Source organism: Ovis canadensis, chromosome 4, assembly GCF_042477335.2.
Source record: "Ovis canadensis isolate MfBH-ARS-UI-01 breed Bighorn chromosome 4, ARS-UI_OviCan_v2, whole genome shotgun sequence".
Classification (NCBI taxonomy): domain Eukaryota; kingdom Metazoa; phylum Chordata; class Mammalia; order Artiodactyla; family Bovidae; genus Ovis; species Ovis canadensis.
In genome coordinates, this window is record NC_091248.1 from 85,532,930 (window position 1) to 85,554,504 (window position 21,575).

At 40.5% G+C, this 21,575-nt stretch overlaps 1 protein-coding gene across 1 annotated transcript; it reads left to right on the plus strand.

The window, feature by feature from the left end:
• The first annotated feature begins 10,598 nt into the window (after window positions 1-10,598).
• On the plus strand, window positions 10,599-13,916 carry NPVF (neuropeptide VF precursor). The gene is made up of 3 exons (XM_069588816.1): window positions 10,599-10,736; window positions 12,137-12,537; window positions 13,865-13,916. Exons 1-3 carry the CDS (start codon window positions 10,599-10,601, stop codon window positions 13,914-13,916), a joined length of 591 nt encoding a protein of 196 aa, XP_069444917.1.
• Window positions 13,917-21,575: the final 7,659 nt, after the last annotated feature.

The window sequence follows — 21,575 nt, forward strand, 5'->3', positions numbered from 1 at the left end:
AGAATAGTAAAATGGATGTGATATGAATTCTTTATAATTATGGAAATAGCAGCTTCCTTATTGGTTACATGAGTCATGTAACATGTAATTCCCCATCTTGGGTTATTAATAATGGATACACAGTTATCATATTGTTTTAATGAACACTTCTGAAATACTTTCTGCCACTAAAAGCAAATATTTTATTGTAGACAGATATGGTTGTAGGATTGAACTAGGATGTCCCATTATTACTACCTCTAGTTTAGTGTAAATACTGTCAAAAACAATGACAGAGAGTGATGAAGCTAATTACCAAAAGAGAACATATATCTATATTTGGGATTATACACAAGAGTCTTAGTTTTACTATCTCCAAAATAAACTCTCCTTACTCATCTGTACACAGTTCATTAAATAAAGAGGGAATTTGGGATTGTTTCCAAGGAAGACTACCCAAGTATCAAGCAAAGAATGGTAAATCTGCCAATTTACTAGAAAAATAAATTTTCTTGCTCAAAAGGCCATGAACCATTCTACTCTGGGTCACAGAACTCACCTGATCTTAGTAAACTCAGTGCAAAGAAATGAGGCAAGCCAGTATCACCACATCTATATAGAGTGTGCGAAACATTTAGAAAACATTTAGGAATGTGAGGCTCAAGTTGAAAAGAGCGTAGAACCGTTAGGGACCAAACCACCTGGTCTTGAAATTCTCAGGATAGACCTTCATATCAGGTGCTAAGCATAATGCTAGAAACGGGAACACCTCCAAATGCCAAAGAGGAACACCTGAGCCAGGGCTCTCACCTGCCAGGGGGAAAAGGGAATCTTACAGGCTCTCAAAGTTGGCATTGCTTTTGATGGATATATGGAGAAATAGCTGGGAACTGTGCCCTTGGCTGCCCCTGGGGAAGGGAGATCTACAATTTATTTTGTTTTGTTTTTATCATCAAAGCCCCACATGAGCCACAAAAATATCACACACGAACACCTGCTTGCAAAAACAAAGAGATCCAGATGGCACCAATGAAAGCACTTGTCTGCTGGTATCACCGGGGCAGGATAGAGACCTCCTCAGCACCTTTGGAGAGAATGGAGAAATATCCACACCAACACAGGATGGTTCAGATGCCCTTTGATTGCACATTAGAACTTAGTTTTTCACCAGCTTAGCAAGTAATTTTCCTCTGCACAGTGAATTGGATTCAGGGAGAGAAGAATTCAGGTTCTCTCCAACACTCTGTCTTTCTTACTGTTTTGAATAACTACTGTATTGTCTTCCCAGTAGCACCACCCACCCCCAACTCTTCACAGGTTTGCAATTGGATCTTCTATGTTACTGCAATGTGACACACCTTGGCTACAGGTTCAGGATGGGGCACCTTAACTAGACTGGGCCAATCAGAATCCATCCCTGCACACTGAATCTGGAACTGAGATAAGGCAGTTTTTCACAGGTTGGCTGAAATTGCAAAGAGGTCAAATCAGTCAATCCTAAAGGAAATCAACCCTGAATACTCCCTGGAAGGACTGATGCTGAAGCTGAAGCTCTAGTACTTTGGCCACCTGATGCAAAGAGTTGACTCACTGGAAAAGCCCCTGATGCTGGGAAAGACTGAGGACAGGAGGAGAAGGGGGCAACAGAGAATGAGATGGTTGGATGGCATCACCGACTAAATGAACATGAGTTTGAGCAAACTAGAAGACAGTGAAGAATAGGGAAGCCTGGTGTACTGCAATCCATGGGGTCACAAAGAGTCAGACACAATTTAGCAACTGAACAACAACAAAACCAAAAGTTATTGGCAAACAGAGAAGCAGAGAGACCAAGACAGCAGTAGGAGGGAATAATGAAGCTGATGCACAGAGAGAAGAAATGAGAATGCAGGAGATGGTCCCACTGGGTGATTAGAGTCCTAGGCTCTAGGTGTTTCATAGGTCCCAGTCTCATCCATAAGACATCCCAGTATCTTTCTATTAAATTCTTCATTTTGTTTAAACACATTAGAAATTTAAGGAATGTACAGTCAGGGACTTGAGTACTCTGTCAGGTAAAGGAGAGCCTAGTTTTACAGCTGTGCCAATAATGAAATCCTCAAGCACAAAACATTCATACAAACAGGAAACTGCTCAAGAGGCAGGGAGGTCCAAAGTGAGCCCTCAGGGAATTTTTCTCTCCTCCATCTCTCACCATACCCTGCTTAGCCTGGGTATCAGAACTGTCTAGGGTTCTAGGATTCTTTCTTCCTGGATATTTTAATCCAAATGAGATCAAGTTAAGATATACATGAAGGAAAGTTTTAAAGTGGTAAATTTAAACAAACAAAGCAGCCTAAAGTATATGAAAACATAGGAAGGGCCATTTCTCTGCTCTTGACCTAAAGGTTGGAGAATAGGGTGCAGATAGATGTGGTATTTACTGGAAGATCCACACTGATCTCCTGGTCTGATGCCTCCAGGTCAGGGATCATTGGCTACTGCTATCATTAAATCCAGGGATTCCCTGAAGGCTCAGACGGTGAAGCATCTGCCCGCAATGCAGGAGACCCAGGTTCGATCCCTGGATCGCGAAGATCCCCTGGAGAAGGAAATGGCAACCCACTCCAGTACTCTTGCCTAGAAAATTCCATGGATGGAGAAGCCTGATGGGCTACAGTCCACATGGTTGCAAAGAGTCAAACACAACTGAGCGACTTCACTCACATCATTAAATCAGAAGGGGCTCCACCAGGGCTCAGGCTCATCAGTCAAATACCACTATTCTTAGACTTCTCTAGATCATTCAAGATTGTGTTTGTAACCAGCCATGGCTTTCCTGGTAGCTCAGATGGTAAAGAATCTGCCTACAGTGCAGGAGACCCCAGTTCGATTCCTGAATCTGAAAGATCCCCTGGAGAATAGGTAGGCTACCCACTCTGGAATTTTTGAGCTTTCCTGGTGGCCCAGATGGTAAAGAATCCACCTGCAATGAAGGAGACCTGGGTTCGACCCCTGGGTTGGGAAATTCCATGGAGGAGGGCATGGCAACCCACTCCAGTATTCTTGCCTGGAGAATCCCCACGGACAGAGTAGCCTGATGGGCTACAGTTCATGCGGTTACAAAGAACCAGACATAATTGAGCAACTAAGCACAACCAGCATATTGTTCCTAGAGGAGATATGCTAGCTTATGCACCTAAATATGTTCTGAAATATTTACTAGCTTTGTCTATTTTCTTTACTGTAGGTACTCAAAGAGGAAATACCTGATTTGTTAAGTTCACCTGGCACAAAACCCAGTACAGAATTAAATCTAGTAGATATTTAATAGGATTACATTAATACTTACTCAGTTCATTTAACCTCCATTAGTACAGAATTTTCTGTCTAGATCCTACCTTTTACAATCAGGAGATTACCAGAAAAATCTTCTCCTTTAATTAAATTTATACCCAAATCACTGTAGGTTTAAAGGTATGTTTTTAAGTGCCTCTCCAAATACAAGTCTTTGGCTGAGGGCTTGTCGGTTTGCTTGCTCAGAACCGGTTGAGCTTTATATGTCATTGACTTGACTGAGTTTAGCCAGATGCCATGCTGTCATCTTTGGCTATGTCATGGATATGCCCCTTTGGGGGTTCAATAAAACCAGTATTGAAGAGAAGTGTAACCCCCTCATCAGTGATGAAGTCCGGCCGGGTAAACCAAAGACCCACTGCTATGAGGTACACACATGAGCTCAGATCTAGAGCTGAGAGGCAGAACGTATGGCCAAAGCCAAAGCGCTGGAAACAGAAAACAACAAAGTCCAAGTGCCCCTGTGTTAACATACGTGTGGTCAGAGCCAGGCTAGCTTCCGCTCAGAACCCAAGGCAAGCGCATGACTGCTGTAGATCTGTGAGAGCTCTCAACAGACCTCAGGAGCACAGAAACCAAGTGATCCCCAATCAGAAAGTAAAAGCAAAAACAAAAAAACAAGTGAACAAAACCACCCATTTATATGTATATTTCAATTCACCTCCTTTTCTTTTTTTTTTCCATCAGAGATAAAAGAGCATCTAAGAGGGTCCATTTGAACAATAAGGCTAGTTTTTATTGGTTACCCCTTTGTCCTTATATTCCCCTGTTTAAGATGAGAAATAGTGTTTTAAACACCCTCCAAAACCCGTATCAGTGGAGGTTTAAGCAACAGATTTCCTCCCCAGTGAAGGTGTGGCCAGGAAAGTGGGAAAAGTTAGCCTCAGGATTAGGCTCAGTACTTCCTAAGCTGTCTCAGGCTTTCTCTTTTTTTAAAGCAAATGATAATTTGAAGAACACAGTCCACATTTTGGAGTAGAATCCTTCAAAACAAAGATAAAACAAACAAAGTCAAGATATTGAAGAAGCACACATCTTGTAAGAAACTAAATTCTTCTGCTCAGGTTGGAAAAACAAGATGGCTGATAACTTATTTTAAAAATATCAAAAGACAAGATCGGCCAAAAACAGAGAAAAAAAAAAAATCCCCATGAAAGTCTTGGTTTCCATTACCTATATTTGTATAAAAGCTATGTGTTGTTTTAACCAAACATCTGGTCTTTGTCCCTCATGTAGAGAATTCTGAGTTTTCTTGACACTTTGGCAAGAGGTACCACAAACCCCTGCCAGGCTAGTAAAAATCACACATTTTTCCTGCAAGGGAAAAAATGTCACTAAAAATGAAACATTAAAAAACATAAAAGCTCAACTTGGAAAGCCTTGCTGTGGAGATTTTGCTTCCTAATCAGCCTTGCACAATTGCCTTAACTTCTTTTTTAAACAGTACCATACCATATCATTTGAAAGATCGAATACTAATACTTCAAGTTTATTCAATATATTGTTCTAAAAAATGTCCTTCAGATAAAGGGACCTTGCCATTTAATCACTTTCTAGAATAAATCATGTGAATTAATTTTTATAAATATTTAATATCTATTCTTATACTGTACAAATTGACTCTTTAAGTTATTTCAACCAGAATTGAATTTCAACTGCTTTTGCTACATAAAGGAATAATCTTCGTCTCACATTCACATTGGCACCTTCCAAGGCCCTGACATTGTAATCTGTCATAGTAAAAAGCACAGAAGTAAATACAACCCTGCTAATATGACAAGCTCATTATAACCACCCACTCATAAATCTTGAAACAAAGGCACCACCACATATTTTTTAAAAAATAATAATTTTATGTAATTTGCATAGGGATATTTTTGTTTGGAACCAAGGCAGGTATTTCTTTCTCTTTGCACACATAATACTGGAATAAATTATTCAGAAATACCACTACCTACCTCTAAAGAGGGCCAGAAATTGGTTAACAAATGGTTGCAAAATACTCTGCAAACATAAAATGCAAAATAAGACTATAATGGCCATCAATTCTTCTGCACAGCATAACAACTGGATTATGCTTAGAGAGAAAGGAAGGAATTAACTGGAAAAAGGCAAGTGTCTGGGAAGTAAATGGCTGGGTTGAGGGTAAGGAGAAGGGCTCTGTAATGAGGTTCCTCTGGATGTTAAAATTCATCACCTCTTTGATAGATCTTGCCATGGCCTCAGGGAGACCGTCTATATAAAATTTAAATAAAAACATACAGCCCATGGCACAAAAACAGCTTCTTACTTGAAATGTTTTACTTGGGGTTCAGATAAACTAGAGCCTTACAAAGTCCTAAACCCAATCAAATTGGTTCAGTTCCTGATTGGCAGAAATGGTTTGTCCTCCACTTAGCTGCCTGACAGAGGGGCTTTCCTGATGGCCCAGTTGTAGAGAATCTGCCTGAAATGCAGAAGACAGATGCGGTTCCAATCTCTGTGTCTGGAAGATCCCCTGGAGAAGGGAATGGCAACCTACCCCAGCACACATGCACGAACTGCCGTCCAGAGGTTAGGATGCAGCTAGTGGGTATAGACAAATACTGTGCAATCAGAATCCTCTTTCCTGTGCTCAGCCAATGGGCCTAAGAAGTCTCCCTAGCAAGAAACCCTGAAGCATCGTCAGGAAGGTCTCCTTGGGGCAGTGCAGTCCCCTTTCCTACCCTTCCTGGTGTTGGTGCCCATCAACATGGCAGGATCCATCAGGATATATTTAACTTACCAAACCAAATGCTCCACTACAACAGAATAAACCTAAACTCACATTCAACCTACCTATGCCTGACTATCCATGTAAAGGTCTCAGTCTGCGCAAGTCTTCAATGTAAATCCTCAACAAGGCAAGTTGAAGATGTTATGATTTCAGAATAAACACAAATTTAAGGTCTAAAAATGTGTAAGTCTCAGTAAAGAGAAAATTCTGATCGGTGGCCAAAACTGGAAAAAATAATTACCAAGCAACTTCGGTTTTAACTCCTATTTCCAATACGAATGAAACATTTACTCATTTATTTAGAAATAAAATTTCCTGAGCATCTGTGAGATAAACAAAAATACCCCTACGATCTATACAAGCAAGGTCCTGCCCTCACACGATTGACAGAGGAGTGGAAGAGGAAACAAGGGAACAGGACGAGTCACTGGGAAGAGCCATGATAGAAGAACGAAAGCCATTGATTGGAGTGTGAAGTCAGAAGGGACTTCCCGTGACACAGGATGCCTCAGCTGGAACCCAAACCATGAGTCAGTGTAAGGAGAGAGGGAAGTGGGTGCATACCCCATGCACAGGAAAACCAGGGGCAGAGGCCTGGAGGCAAGAGACAGCTCATCTCTTTGGAAGAACAGAAAGAAGTCTGTCATAAGACAGAGTTGCTAGGAACTTAATGAGAGATAGTGCCGGAGAAATAAGCAGGAAACAGATCCTAAAAAGTGGACGTAGGGATTCCACTGAAAGGTATTAAGGATAGGGAAACCACTGAAAGGTATTAAGGAAGATATCATAAATATATTGTATTTTATAAAAAAATTTTCTGAGTGTATGGTGGAGCAAGAACTGGAGAGGATCAAGACAAAGGTCTAGACAAAAGAAAATGAACTGAGTTAAAAGCAACACAGATGGAGAGAAGTGAACAGAGGTAAGAGCTATTTAGAAGTCAGAGGAAAACAGACTTGACTGGGTAGACCAGCACAGGGAGCAAGTGTTCAGACAGCTTGGGTTCAAATCCTGGATATTCCACTTTTAGGGAAAGTCACTTCCTCTTTCTGCATCTTAGCTTCCCTTTCATAGAGGATGAACAATGATGGTACCTGCTTGTGGAGTTACTATGAAGGATAAACAAACTAATTCACAAAGTGCTGGACTTTAATAGGACAGTTCCTGGCACATGACTAGTAAGTGGCCAAAGATATAGACCATTATTATTGAGTGCAATAGCTCAAAACTAGAAACAATGCAATTGTTCATTAACTATAGAATATGATGCAGAAGAAAAGAGGAGGAAGTAGCCAAGGATCTCACAAAGGACTTTGACTTGGATAAATGGCTGGATGACTACACCCGTTATTTATTTACTGCCTCTCAGCTCTTGATCCACCCTTTGTTTCTTCACTGACAATGGAGACGGACCCAGTCGGCATTTCCCCTTGGCAGCTGGCACAGTGCTTTCCCAGTGGAAGGCACTCAAGAGATACTGCAGGAGGAAGGATTTCTCTTCCTGGTTCTGGTTTGCTTCTTTGAGGTCCTACACATGGACTGTGCCAGAAATCCGTGCAACAGACATCCATTAGCATTCACCCCCATCAAACTGCAGAAGCAGATTCTATGTGAGTCTCAGAAATGTCCCAGAAATTGCCTTCCCAGCACTGGCCCATCTGCACCACAGAAGGGTGTCTCATACCTGTGATGGATAGCCACTGGCCCGCGGTGACCCAGCAGACACTTCTCCACCATCCACACCTTCTCCCAGCACAGCCTGAATTTCAGTTTGTCCTCTCCTTGGATCTTTTCCCTTGGCCCTCATGTATTCCTTACCCCTTTAGAGTTAATCTCCTGGTACAGTTAATAATTCCTTATATGAACCAATTACTATTCAAATTACTGTGTGCTTTCTGCCTTCTGATCGGACCCTGATCAATACTGTAACTATTCAGTGAAACGGAAAACAGGAGGAGAGACAGGTTATTGAACAGATAAATTCCATTTTGGACATACTGGACTTGAGATGCTTGTGGGAATCCCAACAGCACTGTCTGATAGGAAGCTGAGTATCTGGGGTTTCCAAAGCTTAGGAGAAGTGTCCAAGATGAAGAGAGACATTTAGAAGGGAGTAGCCTTAAGGTCTCTAAAATCTTAGCTAGTGAAGCATGTGTGTAAATGTCACATGTCAGGGAGACAGATCTTATTTTGTAATGCTTGTGTGTCTCATTAAGAATGCCTAACTGTGCTATGTATATGGCAGCACATTTCATCAAAAGATTTATGGTCATTTTGTACTGTGTATGTTAGGTAATGTTGTTTTATATCTGTTAACATTTTCCAAGCTAACAGAAGATGTAGTTGAAAAGAGCCAAGCCCTATATTAATAAGATCAGAACTCTAATTACACTCCAAACTTGGAAGTTTAAAATCTGGTTGAGGCTAGTGGGTAATTAATCATATCAGCTACTTTGGATACTGACTTCAGCCAGAAAAATCAGTGGATGTGCCAAAACCCCAAAGAGCAGCACTGAAAACTGGTGAACTGCTCAAGGCTGAAACAACTACAGACAAGCATGTTTTGAAAGACCCAGGCTGGTTCATTCTGCCTTTTCCAGGGTCAGAGCTCAGCCGACAACAACTTGTTCCTTGCTTCACCCACTTAAAAGTTTGGAGCTACTGACCACAAAAAAAAAAGGAGGGGAGGGGAGTTACATCAGCAGTTTACAAAGGAACAATTTGGAAGAGAAATGTATAAAATCCTCAGGGAAATTAAACCCAATAATCCAATAACAGCATTACAAAATTAACATTAGACTATGAATTGAATTAATTGCCTCCTACTGTGGGGATTCTTGGCTACCCACAGTCTGAAACAAATGAGACCAATGATCAACTGCCATAAGAGAGACCAGAGGAAAGTATAATCTTGGGATACCCAAGAGTGCATCACAGAATTGTTTTTCAACTTTCTGATTTATCCTGGTGGTTTTTAATACGGAGAAAGGTCTTCACCTCTGCCCATCTCATACCTCAGATTATGGTAGGTGAGCGAGAGAAGCTAGGGGTATTTTGTTTGTTGCACTGGGTCTTCTCTGAAGAGTGGGGGCTACTCTTCATTACGCTGCACAGGCTTCTCATCGTGGTGGCTTCTCTTGTCGAGGAACGTAGGCTCTAGGTGTGCAGGCTCAGTCGTTGTGGCACACGGCCTCAGTAGTTGTGGCACAAAGGCTTATTTGCCCCCTACTTCCCCGGCCGGCCCCCCACCCCCAGCATGTGGAATCCTCCCAGACCAGGGATTGAACCCATGTTCCCTGCATTGGCAGGCAGACTCCCATTCATTGTGCCACCAGGGAAGTCCCAAGATAGTACAATTCTTGACATAAAAGGTGCATTTTTATGACTTGCTTTTTTGGGAATTCACCTCTAAGTGCCTATATTTAGAAGTAGCTGGAGTGTTAGAAATAGATCACCCTTAAGGTCTTTTTCTCCTAAGAGGGCTAAATGGACAGGGGGAACAGGTAATGATTTCTCTAGAATCTAGGCAGGAATATAGGCAGTCCGGTGATAAGGCGGACCTTTAAGCATACCAGTCAGCTGTTCCGAAAGACTTGCTTTGGCATTTCAGTAAATAAGCGTTTATTTCTGTAAATTCTTTTCTTATGCCATGATGTCAGTGAGCCTGTGGCAGGGCAAGATTACCTAAACAATACAGGTCGGGGAACAACAAAATTAGCATGTGTGTGATTTACCAGTCCTCTGCCAGCATTCTTTAAGGGGTTTGAGGGGGAAGGTAGGATGTGGCATCATCATAGAAATAAAATCCTGGTGATTTACACAGTTTTGCCAAATAAGGCCCTCAGGGCAGATGCAAAAGGCCTTGAACTGCCTCCAGCCTCTCCCGAGACAGCCAGTTTGTCAAAATGCCTATTGCTTGGTCTTATGCACACCCTTCAGGTTCCAGCTGACATTTACTCCTGAAGGTTTTTAATAACAAAGCAGCATTTTACAAAAAGTTAATTAATGGCATTTTATTTCAGTCTTATGTGATTTGGAATTCTTTTGACACTCTTAATTTTGTCTGACATTTTGAAAATACTATGCCTAACTCTTGTGTGAATAAAAAATTTTTTTCAAATAGTTAACACATATTGAACACTCTTCCTTTCTCCCAAGAATTGACGCAAACACCAAAGACAAAATACTTCTTTTTTGAGCTCAGAGAAATGAAGCATTCAGTTTGTTTGGAATCTTAATGATGATGGCCCCAAACTTATCTAATTAAATACGCCTTCATGATGAAGGAAATTATTTTCAAAGTTAATGAATTTGCAAGCAGAAATGTTGCTGTCTTCCTAGAATGAATTACCCACATTCCTTACATACATATTTCAGTTAAACACTAATTAATGTTGTGCTTAAAACACGTGGGATTGATTTCCCAATGAAAGCAAACTTTGTTTTTAGACAGTATAAAAAGACCACAATTTCCTTTTGTATAGACATCAGGCTGCACATATAAACTTAATTCTAGATTTTGGACAAAATGGAAATTATTTCACTAAAACGATTCATTTTATTGATGTTAGCCACTTCAAGCTTGTTAACATCAAACATCTTCTGTACAGATGAATCAAGGATTCCCAATCTTTACAGCGAAAAGAATTATGACAAATATTCCGAGGTAAGTTTTTTAACTCTGTCTAAAATGACTAGCATTCACCATTGAATATTTGTTCTGAGTCTAGTGCTTTTGTAAAGAATAAGGAATAAGTTTGCGGTTTGCTTTTTGTCACACTTCAGCCCATCCAGGGCAGTGTATTGATGCAACTTGTATTTTGTAGCAAAACTGCACAAAGCCTGGTCTCATGACCGTTTTAGTGCAGAATATGATACTTAGCAAGGATAAGGTGCATTAATAAGTGTCAATTGACTCAGAAGTGCACAGTTGAAGTAAAGAATTGCAGAAATAAGTACTGGTTACATTCCAGCTGAACATCTAAATTATATTTCTATATCTAAGAAAAACGTTTACTCCTAGATGGTGGAATTCCACTTTTTTAAATTTTCTTCTCTATGCCTTTATGTAAATTCCCACATTTGCTAAAATAAGTAGGTATTATTTTCTACAATAAGAAAAGTTACTTTAAAATCTTCATACGGACAGACTTTCATGGCAAAACTAAATCTAATTAAATATTTGCTATATTTTAAATGGTCCCTTTAAAGTGGGTATGGTCATGCTGTAGTAACCCACAAACCAATCAGTGTTTTACTAACGTAATTTACATACTAATAAAATATAATCAGTTTCTTGAAACATGCTTTTCGGTAAAATAGAAGTCTCTGCCAATTGTACCCCAGAACTTGGCTAGCATGCTCGCCCACCACTTTGACTTTCAAAGAGGAGGGAAACGAGACACAGAGAGGCAGTGGAAAGTGTCTCTAAAAGCAATATATAAAAACATATGAAATATTTTTTAAACAAAATGAAGCAAAAACTGAAGGAGGGATAGTTAGGGAGTTTGGGATTGACATGTACACACTGCTATATCTAAAATGGATAACCAACAAGGACCCACTGTACAGCATAGGGAACTCAGCTCAATATTATGTAACAATCTAAATGGGAAAAGAATTTGAAAAAGAACAGATACATGTAAACGTATAGCTGAATCACTTTGCTGTACACCTGAAACTGTCACAACATTGTTGATCAACTATACTCCAATAGAAAATAAAAAGTTTAAAAAAAAGAATAACCACAGTAAAAGAAACTTTCACTTCATTTCAATACTTCATTACGTTCCTGCTCCTCGAATACATTGCTGCATTCACTATATATATTAATATTTTATAGTTGTCTTATAATAGTCCAGGGATGGAGAAACTAGATTGCTTTAAGAAGCTTAATATTATAATATTATATAATTATCTATTTTAAAAATTCTGTACATGAAAGCACAAACTTTGTTCACAGCTTTAACATGTCTACGAATTAAAGTCTGGATTTAACATAATTTAATAATTTAAACTATTGCTTACAACACTAATAAATTATTTAATGGTTATTTCTAATTATAGCCTAGAGGAGATCTAGGCTGGGAGAAAGAAAGAAGTCTTACTTTTGAAGAAGTAAAAGATTGGGGTCCAAAAATTAAGATGAATACACCTGCCGTCAACAAAATGCCACCCTCTGCAGCCAACCTGCCACTGAGATTTGGGAGGAACACGGAAGAAGAAAGGAGCACTAGGGTGATGGCCCACCTGCCTCTGAGACTCGGAAAAAATAGAGAGGACAGCCTTTCCAGACGGGTCCCAAATCTGCCCCAAAGGTTTGGAAGAACGATAGCAGCCAAAAGCATCACCAAGACCCTGAGTAATTTGCTCCAGCAGTCCATGCATTCACCATCTACCAATGGGCTACTTTACTCCATGACCTGCCAGCCCCAAGAAATCCAGAATCCTGGTCAAAAGAACCTAAGGTAAATATTTGAATGCCAATTAAATGCACATGCAGTTAGCAGAGCTAGTCTAGAAACTTTTAAACCGCTTACATTTTTTCAAAAGAAGTTTCTATGAGTTTTTCAGTTTCTTAGGACTTCCTTGGTAGTCCAGTGGTTAAGAATCCACCTTCCAATGCAGGGGATGAAGGTTCCATCCCATCTTCACTAAGATCCCACGTGCCGCAAGGCAAGTAAACCCATGCACCGCAATTACTGAACCTGCCCGCTCTAGATCCTGTGCTCCCCCTGCCTTGAGCTACAACTAGAGAAAGCCTGCATGCTGCAATAAAGACCCAGCACAGCTAAAAAGTTTTAAAAAGAGAGAGAGAGAAAAGAAAAAAGCTAAGTTTGTAAGAAGGAAAAGGCACAAGGAAATGAACACCTATACATTGAGAGGTCAGTTCCTATAGCTCATATGGTAAAGAATCTGCCTGCAATGCAGGAAACCAGGGTTCAATCCCTGGGTCAGGAAGACCCCCAGGAGAAGGAAATGGCAAGCCACTCCAGTATTCTTGCCTGGAGAATCCCAGGGCTAAGGTCCATGGGGTCACAAAGAGTTGGACATGACAAAGAGACTAACACATACACACACATACGCACACTGATATTAAGTCGTGAGTTAGCTTCCCCTAAACCACATACGGGTATCTCTCACATTTCTCTACAGCCACACTCTAAGAAATAACCGGCAATGATAGAATGAGGAATTCATGCCTATGAGGTATCATCCAACATTTGACTTCTCTGACATGAAAGCTCCCCATGAGGGAGTTGTCTGCAAGTACAAAGGACACTATTTCAAAAACCCAGGTTTCAAATTCAGATCTTCTTCCTCAACTTTAAATCAAAAGTTCTTTTTCCAGAATCTCATGTTATAAATAATTCCTGTTATTATAATCATTCTCTGTATTGATATGTATTTATTGAATATCTACGAGTACAAATCCTAGTATAAGCTACTATAAGAAGTTCAAAATTTTAATAAGCTACCTACATATTATTTTCTAGTAGAGCAAATGTTTAAAAAAATTTATATAAAACAGAACATGACTCTACCAGTAGAGTTTGGCAATGAATCAGATGTCGGGAGTAGGGTGGCAATGAGGCAGAGAGATAAGTCCATGGTAAGTTTGTCATTCTAAGTGCCCATTATAAATTCAGGATCCCATCAATGTCTCACTCATTTCAAGTGCAGCACAATTCAACTCAGGTATAATTAGGCAATTAGGATCATGGCCTGCATTTGTATGTTTTCACATGCTATTGTTGTGATGGATGAGAACATTTTGCACTGCTTACATTTTAGGAGACTGGGATTCCAGAAAATAGATGATGCAGAATTGAAACAAGAAAAATAAGAAATCTGGAGCCTGTCCCTAAAGATGACTTAAAGCTGTAACCTGTAATCTGCAAAGAAATCTATGGTGAAGACAAAGAATGAAGTCACTGTTCTCTTGTAATAATTTATCATTCACAGCAATTTCTCCTTCTTAGTACAGCTAATATCTTGAAAGTTAAAAAATGTAAAAAACACTGTAATGTAAAGATGAAATAATTTTGTCTAAATAAAAAGAGCATTGCATACACTTAAGAAGCCTTTGGTAATGGGGAGAAGAGAAGAGGAGAGAGAGACTGACTTAAGCCACAACACCATCTTATGAATACAGTTAACCCTTAAGTAAAAATTTAAACAGAGGAGCAGCCTGGCAAATTTTACAATGAATATTAAATAATTTAACAGAATAACATGTTTGACAATTAAATGAACATGAATAATAAACCATTTCCTAATATTTTTATACACCTACTTTTTCATTGTATCAGCTGTTAGTAAATACATGATAGACTGAAAATCTTTTTAAAAAACAGATAAAAGAAAAAAGCAATTATTACACATCTCTTTAAGTATCTCTTCTATCCATAACTGAAAATTTGCCTTCTGGTATGTTTTTTTCCTCCTCATTTACTATTTCAAGTTTTTGATTTGTAGACAAAACCTAATTACTCTTAAAACTAACAATTTATGAACACAATATACCACCACCCGGATGTTCAGTGATTCAACTTTAGTCATAGAATAAGAAGTCCTTAATCAGATTTATTAAGCAATCTTAATTCCTTAAGGTACAAACCAGGAGTGGCAGTAATTGTCTCCTATCCTGCCCCCAGCTGGGCTGTGTTGAATCCCCTTTCCCTGCTGGGCAGAGATCTCTTAATAATACCCCACACTCCTCAGCTTCCTCGTCACTGCTTGATATTAAAAAACTCAGTCAACTCCAGCTGAAGATGGCCAACTCATAGCCAAATCAAAGTTTCCCCTCCCCCGTGGCTGGGGCCTGGGGGCTGGGAGGACGTGAAGCTGAAAAGAGACAAGGCTGCTCCTTCTCTCTTCCTCTTTCCTCCCCTTTCTCACCCCTGAGGTAGGGTGGTGGGAGGGAAAAATGGTAGGCCTCTGGAAAACAGTCTTCTCTTCTGATTTCTCCAAGTTGGGTGGGTGAGGGAGGGGGATGGGTATTTTTGAGTAGGGGTGGAGAATCAAAAGTCCCTGTCTGGTCTTGTCATTATAATGTTACTTTTTCCACTTTTTGAGTACTTTGGGATGCACTCAGGGAATGTCACACTGCCCAGGTCAGTGACCTAAGACACCTGGATGCTGTCTGATCTCTTCCAGTCACCCTCATCTCATCTGTACTCTTATTGCCAGAAAGAAAGACTCAAGGCAGCTATCTTCTCAGTGTCCACTTGATTTACAGAAAAGGCAGAGGTCCTCGTCATGCCAAGGCAGGACTTAAGCTGCTTCTCGGATGCCCCGCCACTGCCCCCATTTGTCTCCAAGCCCCTCTGCCCCACTTGGGGCAGAGGCAGGCCAGCAAGCCTACTGCCTACACACACTACCTACCAGAAATGCGTGGCCAGTACCCGCTTCATGACCCACTCTCTGACTTTCTAGAAACCTCTCTTGTTTGGTTTCAGGGTGAGGGACAGCTGTAGCAGCCCTCCCAGTCAACCTCTCGCCCACCGCCAGGAGACTGCAGGAGTGGGAGACGGGGATGGGGCAAGGCAGGGGCTGATGAGACTCTGCCATCTCTTCATAAACCCTGAAGGGGTGTCTGGCCCCGCCATTCATGACTTGCATTATAAAAGTATTCAGCACCTCTGGACTTCCAGATTTGGTCCCAGTTGCACATCCTGAGCAAAGTGAAAGTACGAAACATCCTGCTGCACTAATAAATAAATCAACAGAAAGCCACTTGGTCCCTTGATACTACATGATACAAGAAAATTTCTTGTCCTAGAACATGGGTTCTTTACCTAAACCCTCGAAATTTATTGAAAATAAATATTGAGTGAATTACCAACTGTCAGCTGCCCCCTAACCCACAGAGCTTACTGTTTCAGCCTCTTGGTACCCACTTCACCAGCTTCTACAAGAAACCCATTCACATAAGGAAGCCTGCAACCTCTCTGAGGACTGGAGGGATCTCAAGGAGGAGGTCACACTGCATGCGATTTCACTGATAAAAGTCTTGAATAGACAAGCCTCTGTCCCAAGTCTCTCTTTAACTGGAACCCTAGCAGGGTCTCCTCCTCTTCTGACCTCTGACATTCACCAGGGTAGCTTTATGCCCATGTGACCCCTGCAGGTACACAGGGCCCCACATTTGATTAAATGTTTTATTGTCACTGTCCTGAAATTCTCAATACATTTGAACAAGGAGTTCTGCATTTTTTATTTTACAGTGGGCCCTGCAAACTATGTAGCCTGTCCCGCTCCTCCTATTTCAGCCCTGTTGGCACCTCTGCCTTTTCTCAAGACGTCCAGTGCTGTTCTGTTTTGTCTGATGTTTGTTTATCTGACTGTCCCAGTCTTAGCTGTGATATGCAGGAACTTTAGTTGTGGTATGTAGGACCCAGTTCCCCCCTGCATTGGGTGTGCAGAGTCTTAGCCACTGGACCATCAGGGAAGTCCCTTCCCCTCTTTATTTATGAGAACAGCTTTTGTTTTCTGGGCTTTCCTGATAGCTCAGATAGTAAAGAACCTGCCTGCAATGCAGGAGACTCCAGTTTGATTCCTGGGTCGGGAAGATCTGATTAAGAAGGGATAGGCTACCCACTCCAGTATTCTTAGGCTTCCCTGGTGGCTCAGCTGGTAAAGAATCCACCCCCAATGCAGGAGGCCTGGGTTCAATCCCTGGTTTGGGAAGATCCCCTGGAGAAGGGAAAGGCTGCTCACTCCAATATTTTGACCTGCAGAATTTCATGGACTATATAATCCATGGTGTCACAAAGAGCCGGATATGACTGAGTGGCTTTCACTTTCACTTTTGTTTTCTACATGAAACTCAAGGGCCAGCTTATCACACAGGCCTGAGAGTTCTGTTTACACCCCACAGTAGGTAAAATAATATAACTGCATGACTCATGAAACGTCAAAATGCAAAAGTTTTTGTGTGTTACCCACCACCCCCTTTAAAATGTAAAGGATGGGGAACAGGCTGTGCAGAAATCTTTCACTGGCCCTGGATAGAAACTTGGGCAGATACCATGAACTTCACTGTTGCTCTTAAGTGTTTCTTTGGCCTAAGTCAAAAATGCACAGTCTCAATTCCATTGTAATCAACAATTCAATCTGCATTCATTCATTCATGTTCAACTCTTCCCATGTGAGATCCGAGCTGGGCGACAGGAATGAGACTGACTTCTGCTTTCTTTTCCAGCCTCAATTGCTTCCTCACTCTCTGGCTTTGTTGGACTCTTCTTGGATGGAAGATAATTTGAGAAGAGATGCAAGGAATATAGGACAGTTCTTGCCAGGGTGAATGGATTCACTCCCAGCACCCAGAGGATGGTCCGTCCACCATAGCTGGGCTCAGCCCTCGCTGAGGGACACGGGCACCCACTCTATTCGTGCCCATTTCTCTTCCTGGGGTCCTCTTTAGTAGGGCTCAAAGCAACTTCCACAAACCTCTCTTTCCCGCAGCTCATATCTGGTTATCCACAGCTCATTCTCCACACTGGCTGTGATCCCAACACACCTCTTCTATCTTGCTGCCCCCAGACTCTTCAGCTGTGGGGCCTGGAGTTGAGCACCAATTTTTCATTTCTCTTAACCACATGGAGCACATTTCCTCATCATATGGAAGCCTCTCCCTGCTGAAGAGTAATGGGCTCAGTAATCCCTAGCACATGGGCATCGGTAGGGGGCATTCACAGCAGGGTAACAATGCTCTCCAAAGAAATCTCTTCACAAATTCAGATCTTATCCTTTCATGGTCTCCAAGTGGGTGAGAAAATTGAGGACTTAGTAGAACCACTTAACAAGCACTTCCTTCATTAAGTCTGCATATAGTGATCTGGCTTTGTAATTTTCCAATCTATCAGATTTTGGCATTTTGATTAAAACTTCACTTTTGCAACAAAGATGGAGTTCTACTTGTAAGGTATGCTCACAGCTGTTAAAAATGACATTGTGCATCATTACATATATATGTGCATTTTTCTGGGGAGAGACTTCAGAGTTCTTGGGTAAATTCTCAGTAGACCTTGTGATGCCATAAAGTTTAAGATTTACTGCCACAGATGATGTTTATTTCTAGAATTACCTTAAATTAATATCTAAGTCAGTTTGTTAAGGAATATTATTATCTGATTGGTTACTTAAGTGCTGAGACCATAACACCCACTCAATCAGAATCACTCAAGTGGTTTAGCCTGATCTTCCTCCAAATATTGGCTTTTTAGAACAGCAGACAATAGAAGCAAGGTGGTTAAGTGTGCTCTTCTCCTCAGCTCTTCTCCTGTGCTTTACCAGGCACATCCCCTCAAATATTCCATTCTCTACCCTGCCTCCTCTCTTCCTACACTTCACTTCCTCAAAGAAATTCCATTTGGATTCACCCTAATATAAACCTTAGCCAGCCTGTAAAGGCAAGGGGAGTGTGGGGTTTCCAGGGAAAGTTTGGGATGACACATGCTATATGTCAATGATTTTCAGGGAAGGCAACTTCCATGAGATCTCAGGTCCACATCTCATACATCATACTAGGACAATGACCTTGAGAAATAGAAAAGGGAAATAAAGTATTGACTCTGGGGCCAGTTTCTCAGTGAGAAAAATGAAAGGTCGGTGTTCATCTAGGTGTGATCAACAAAATTAAATAGCCAAGAAAGGGGAGAGTGCCAGCCTCTACTTTCTTCAGGTGAGTCTTCTCTCTTTCATTTTATTTTCTCTAAAGACCTTCCTGCAAACATTACTCTACATTCTTCCAATGTAACTTATCATGTTATTTAATGACCATATCAAACTACATGTTATGCCCTAGAAATACGCATGTTCACGAAAATATGCACATTCCTGTGCCTTCATTTGTACTGATTCCTTCAGCTCAGAGGCCCCTTTAACACTTATCAAAATCCTCCAAGGCCCAATCCTGGTCAAATTTGGATGCAACTGTATATAAAAGAAAACCTAAACAACATACTTTTAACCAAGAGACACTTTTTTCCCCCCACACATATAACAATGTTTGGAAGGAAGAAGTTCTAGGCTGGTGTGGGAATTCCATGGTCAAGGACCCATCATTCCAATCACATGACTCCCACCAGGCCATCTCAACTCCCATGAGGCCATTTCACAGCTAAAAAAGGGGGCAAAGCATAGGGATGCTCTTTTTCTAAAGGACCCCATCCAACAACTTCCTCTTTATGTCATTGGTTGGTCCAATCTGCAAGGGAAGCTGGGAAATGTAGTTTATCCTTTGGGTACACTGCATTAATGACATTAGGACAGAAAAAAAAAGCATGGATATTGGACAGGCAATCAGACAGATCTGCCCAGCCTCTCCTCAAGCTCACTTCCTTGAAATATACATGAAATATATATCACATAAATATATATTTATATTACTGAAATATATAGCATATTTTAATGTTTTTCCTTTACTCAACCAAGGTCAACACTTATTGACATTGTGGGCTGGATAATTCTTTGCTATGGAGTCTGCCCTGCACATCATAGGATGTTTATCAACACCAGTAGCCTCTACCCACTAGATGCCAGTAGCACCACCCGATAAATAAGACAACTAAAAACGTCTCCAAATAGTGCCAGGTGTTCCCTCGCAGGCAAAATCATCCTTAATTAGGAACCACTGCACTAGCTTGTTCTTCTTTGTATCCCATCCCCAGCTTAATAATAATAGTGACTGTTGATTGCTATGATAACTCTGTTTCAATTTAATACTGTTTTAAGCATTCTTGTTATGTTCGTTTTTACACATGAGAACTGAGCTCGCAAAGAACATTCTGAAGAAATGAGAACTAACAGATGGACTCGACCAAGGTCTGTTTCATTTCAAAGTTTGTGCTTTTCCTCCTTCATCCACTGTCCTGTCCACCACCCCGTCAATCACCTCCCATCCAGCCCGCAAACATAGTGAACAGTCAGGAAACAGTTGTTGAATGAAGCTCTCAAAAGAAAACATGAGCACACTGGAATCCAGGAAGAAAGCCTCAATGCTTTAAACATCATGCACAGATTTTTAGAAAGAAGGAAGGAAGGAGGAAAGGAGGAAGAAAGAGGAAAAAAAAAAAAAAAGACTTAGATGCCTGGACAGCTTTAACCTAGCCATTTGTTAAGGTATTTACCTTAAGAGGAAGTAAGGAAGTGTCCACCTTAGTAATGAATGACCATAAAGATTTAAAACTTCACAGAAGAAATGCTCTACCATTTTTAACTTAGACTCTAAAGAAGCAACTAATGATTTTTTTTTCTATAGCAAAGAAAGTGCTATAGTTGGTGATGAAACTCAAGTATCATCAATTATCAATTTCATCAACTATCAGTTTCTGCTTCAGTGGGAGAACCGAACTGGTCAAGAGAGGCTTTGAAATATGCAGTCATTGGCCAGTGGAGCTGGGAAAGGTATCAGTAAGTACGCCTCTGCCTGGATACGTCTCTCACTCCCTGGGTTATTTGCAGTCTCTTACCAACCCCATTAATGAAGTGGGACAAAGCAATAAAGGAATTAAAGTAAATCCAAAGTAAGCCTGTCCAGTCCACCAATATGAATTGCGGGAGTGCTGGACTACTACAGCCTTTCCCTGCCTTTCACAGATTGATGTTTTTACTAAATGCCCTGTGGAAAATATCACATTGCTGCTTGGAGTCAAATTGAATTAGGAAAATATTATCTGGTGAACATAATACCCAATGTTTATTTTAACTTACTAGTTATTAAGTGGCCTTGAGTTCCTAAAACATTTATTAGATGTTGTATATTTTATTTGCTGTTAGAAGTATGAAAACAACTAGGGAGATTTCATTTGCCTTGTTTATGTATTCTATTCTGCTGTGGTAAAATACACATAACATAATATTTACCGTTTTAACTGTTTTTAAGTGTACAGTTCAGTGGCATTAAGTCCATTTCACTTGCCTTTTTACAAGGTCTAGTACTATTCTCTAATTATACTCACACTATTAATAGTTAAATAACCATACTCAAAGCTTTAACATTATGTTGCCTACAAGAAAAAAACGCCTCTGACAACAATAAAGTTGACGCTTTTTAGAAACACTCTGATTCTAACAAGCTTATTTAGGAATATTAGATTTTTCACCAGAACATTAAATTTTTCCTATATTCCCTGGAAGCTTATTTTGAAAGGAAGTAATTGTTGCTAATCTTTTTTTTCGCCAAACTGTTTTATCATCTCACTAGTTTATATGGCTTTGTATTCACCTGGGGCAGAAGTTAGTGCTTCTTTAGAAATATCTGGAACAGCAAAAGCTTCTGTTATCAGTCAGATATGAGAACACATTTATTTCAGAACAGTAATGAAGATGAAGCATTTGATTAGTTTAATTTCCCAGGGAAATGGATAATGGACAACAGTCATACGCATACTATGTTCTAGCACTTCTCTTTGAACTTCAGGGCACGATCACATTCTTTCTAATAGCCCATTTTTGTTTTTCCCTATATCATGAAATTTCCCTCTTAGAACATAACACA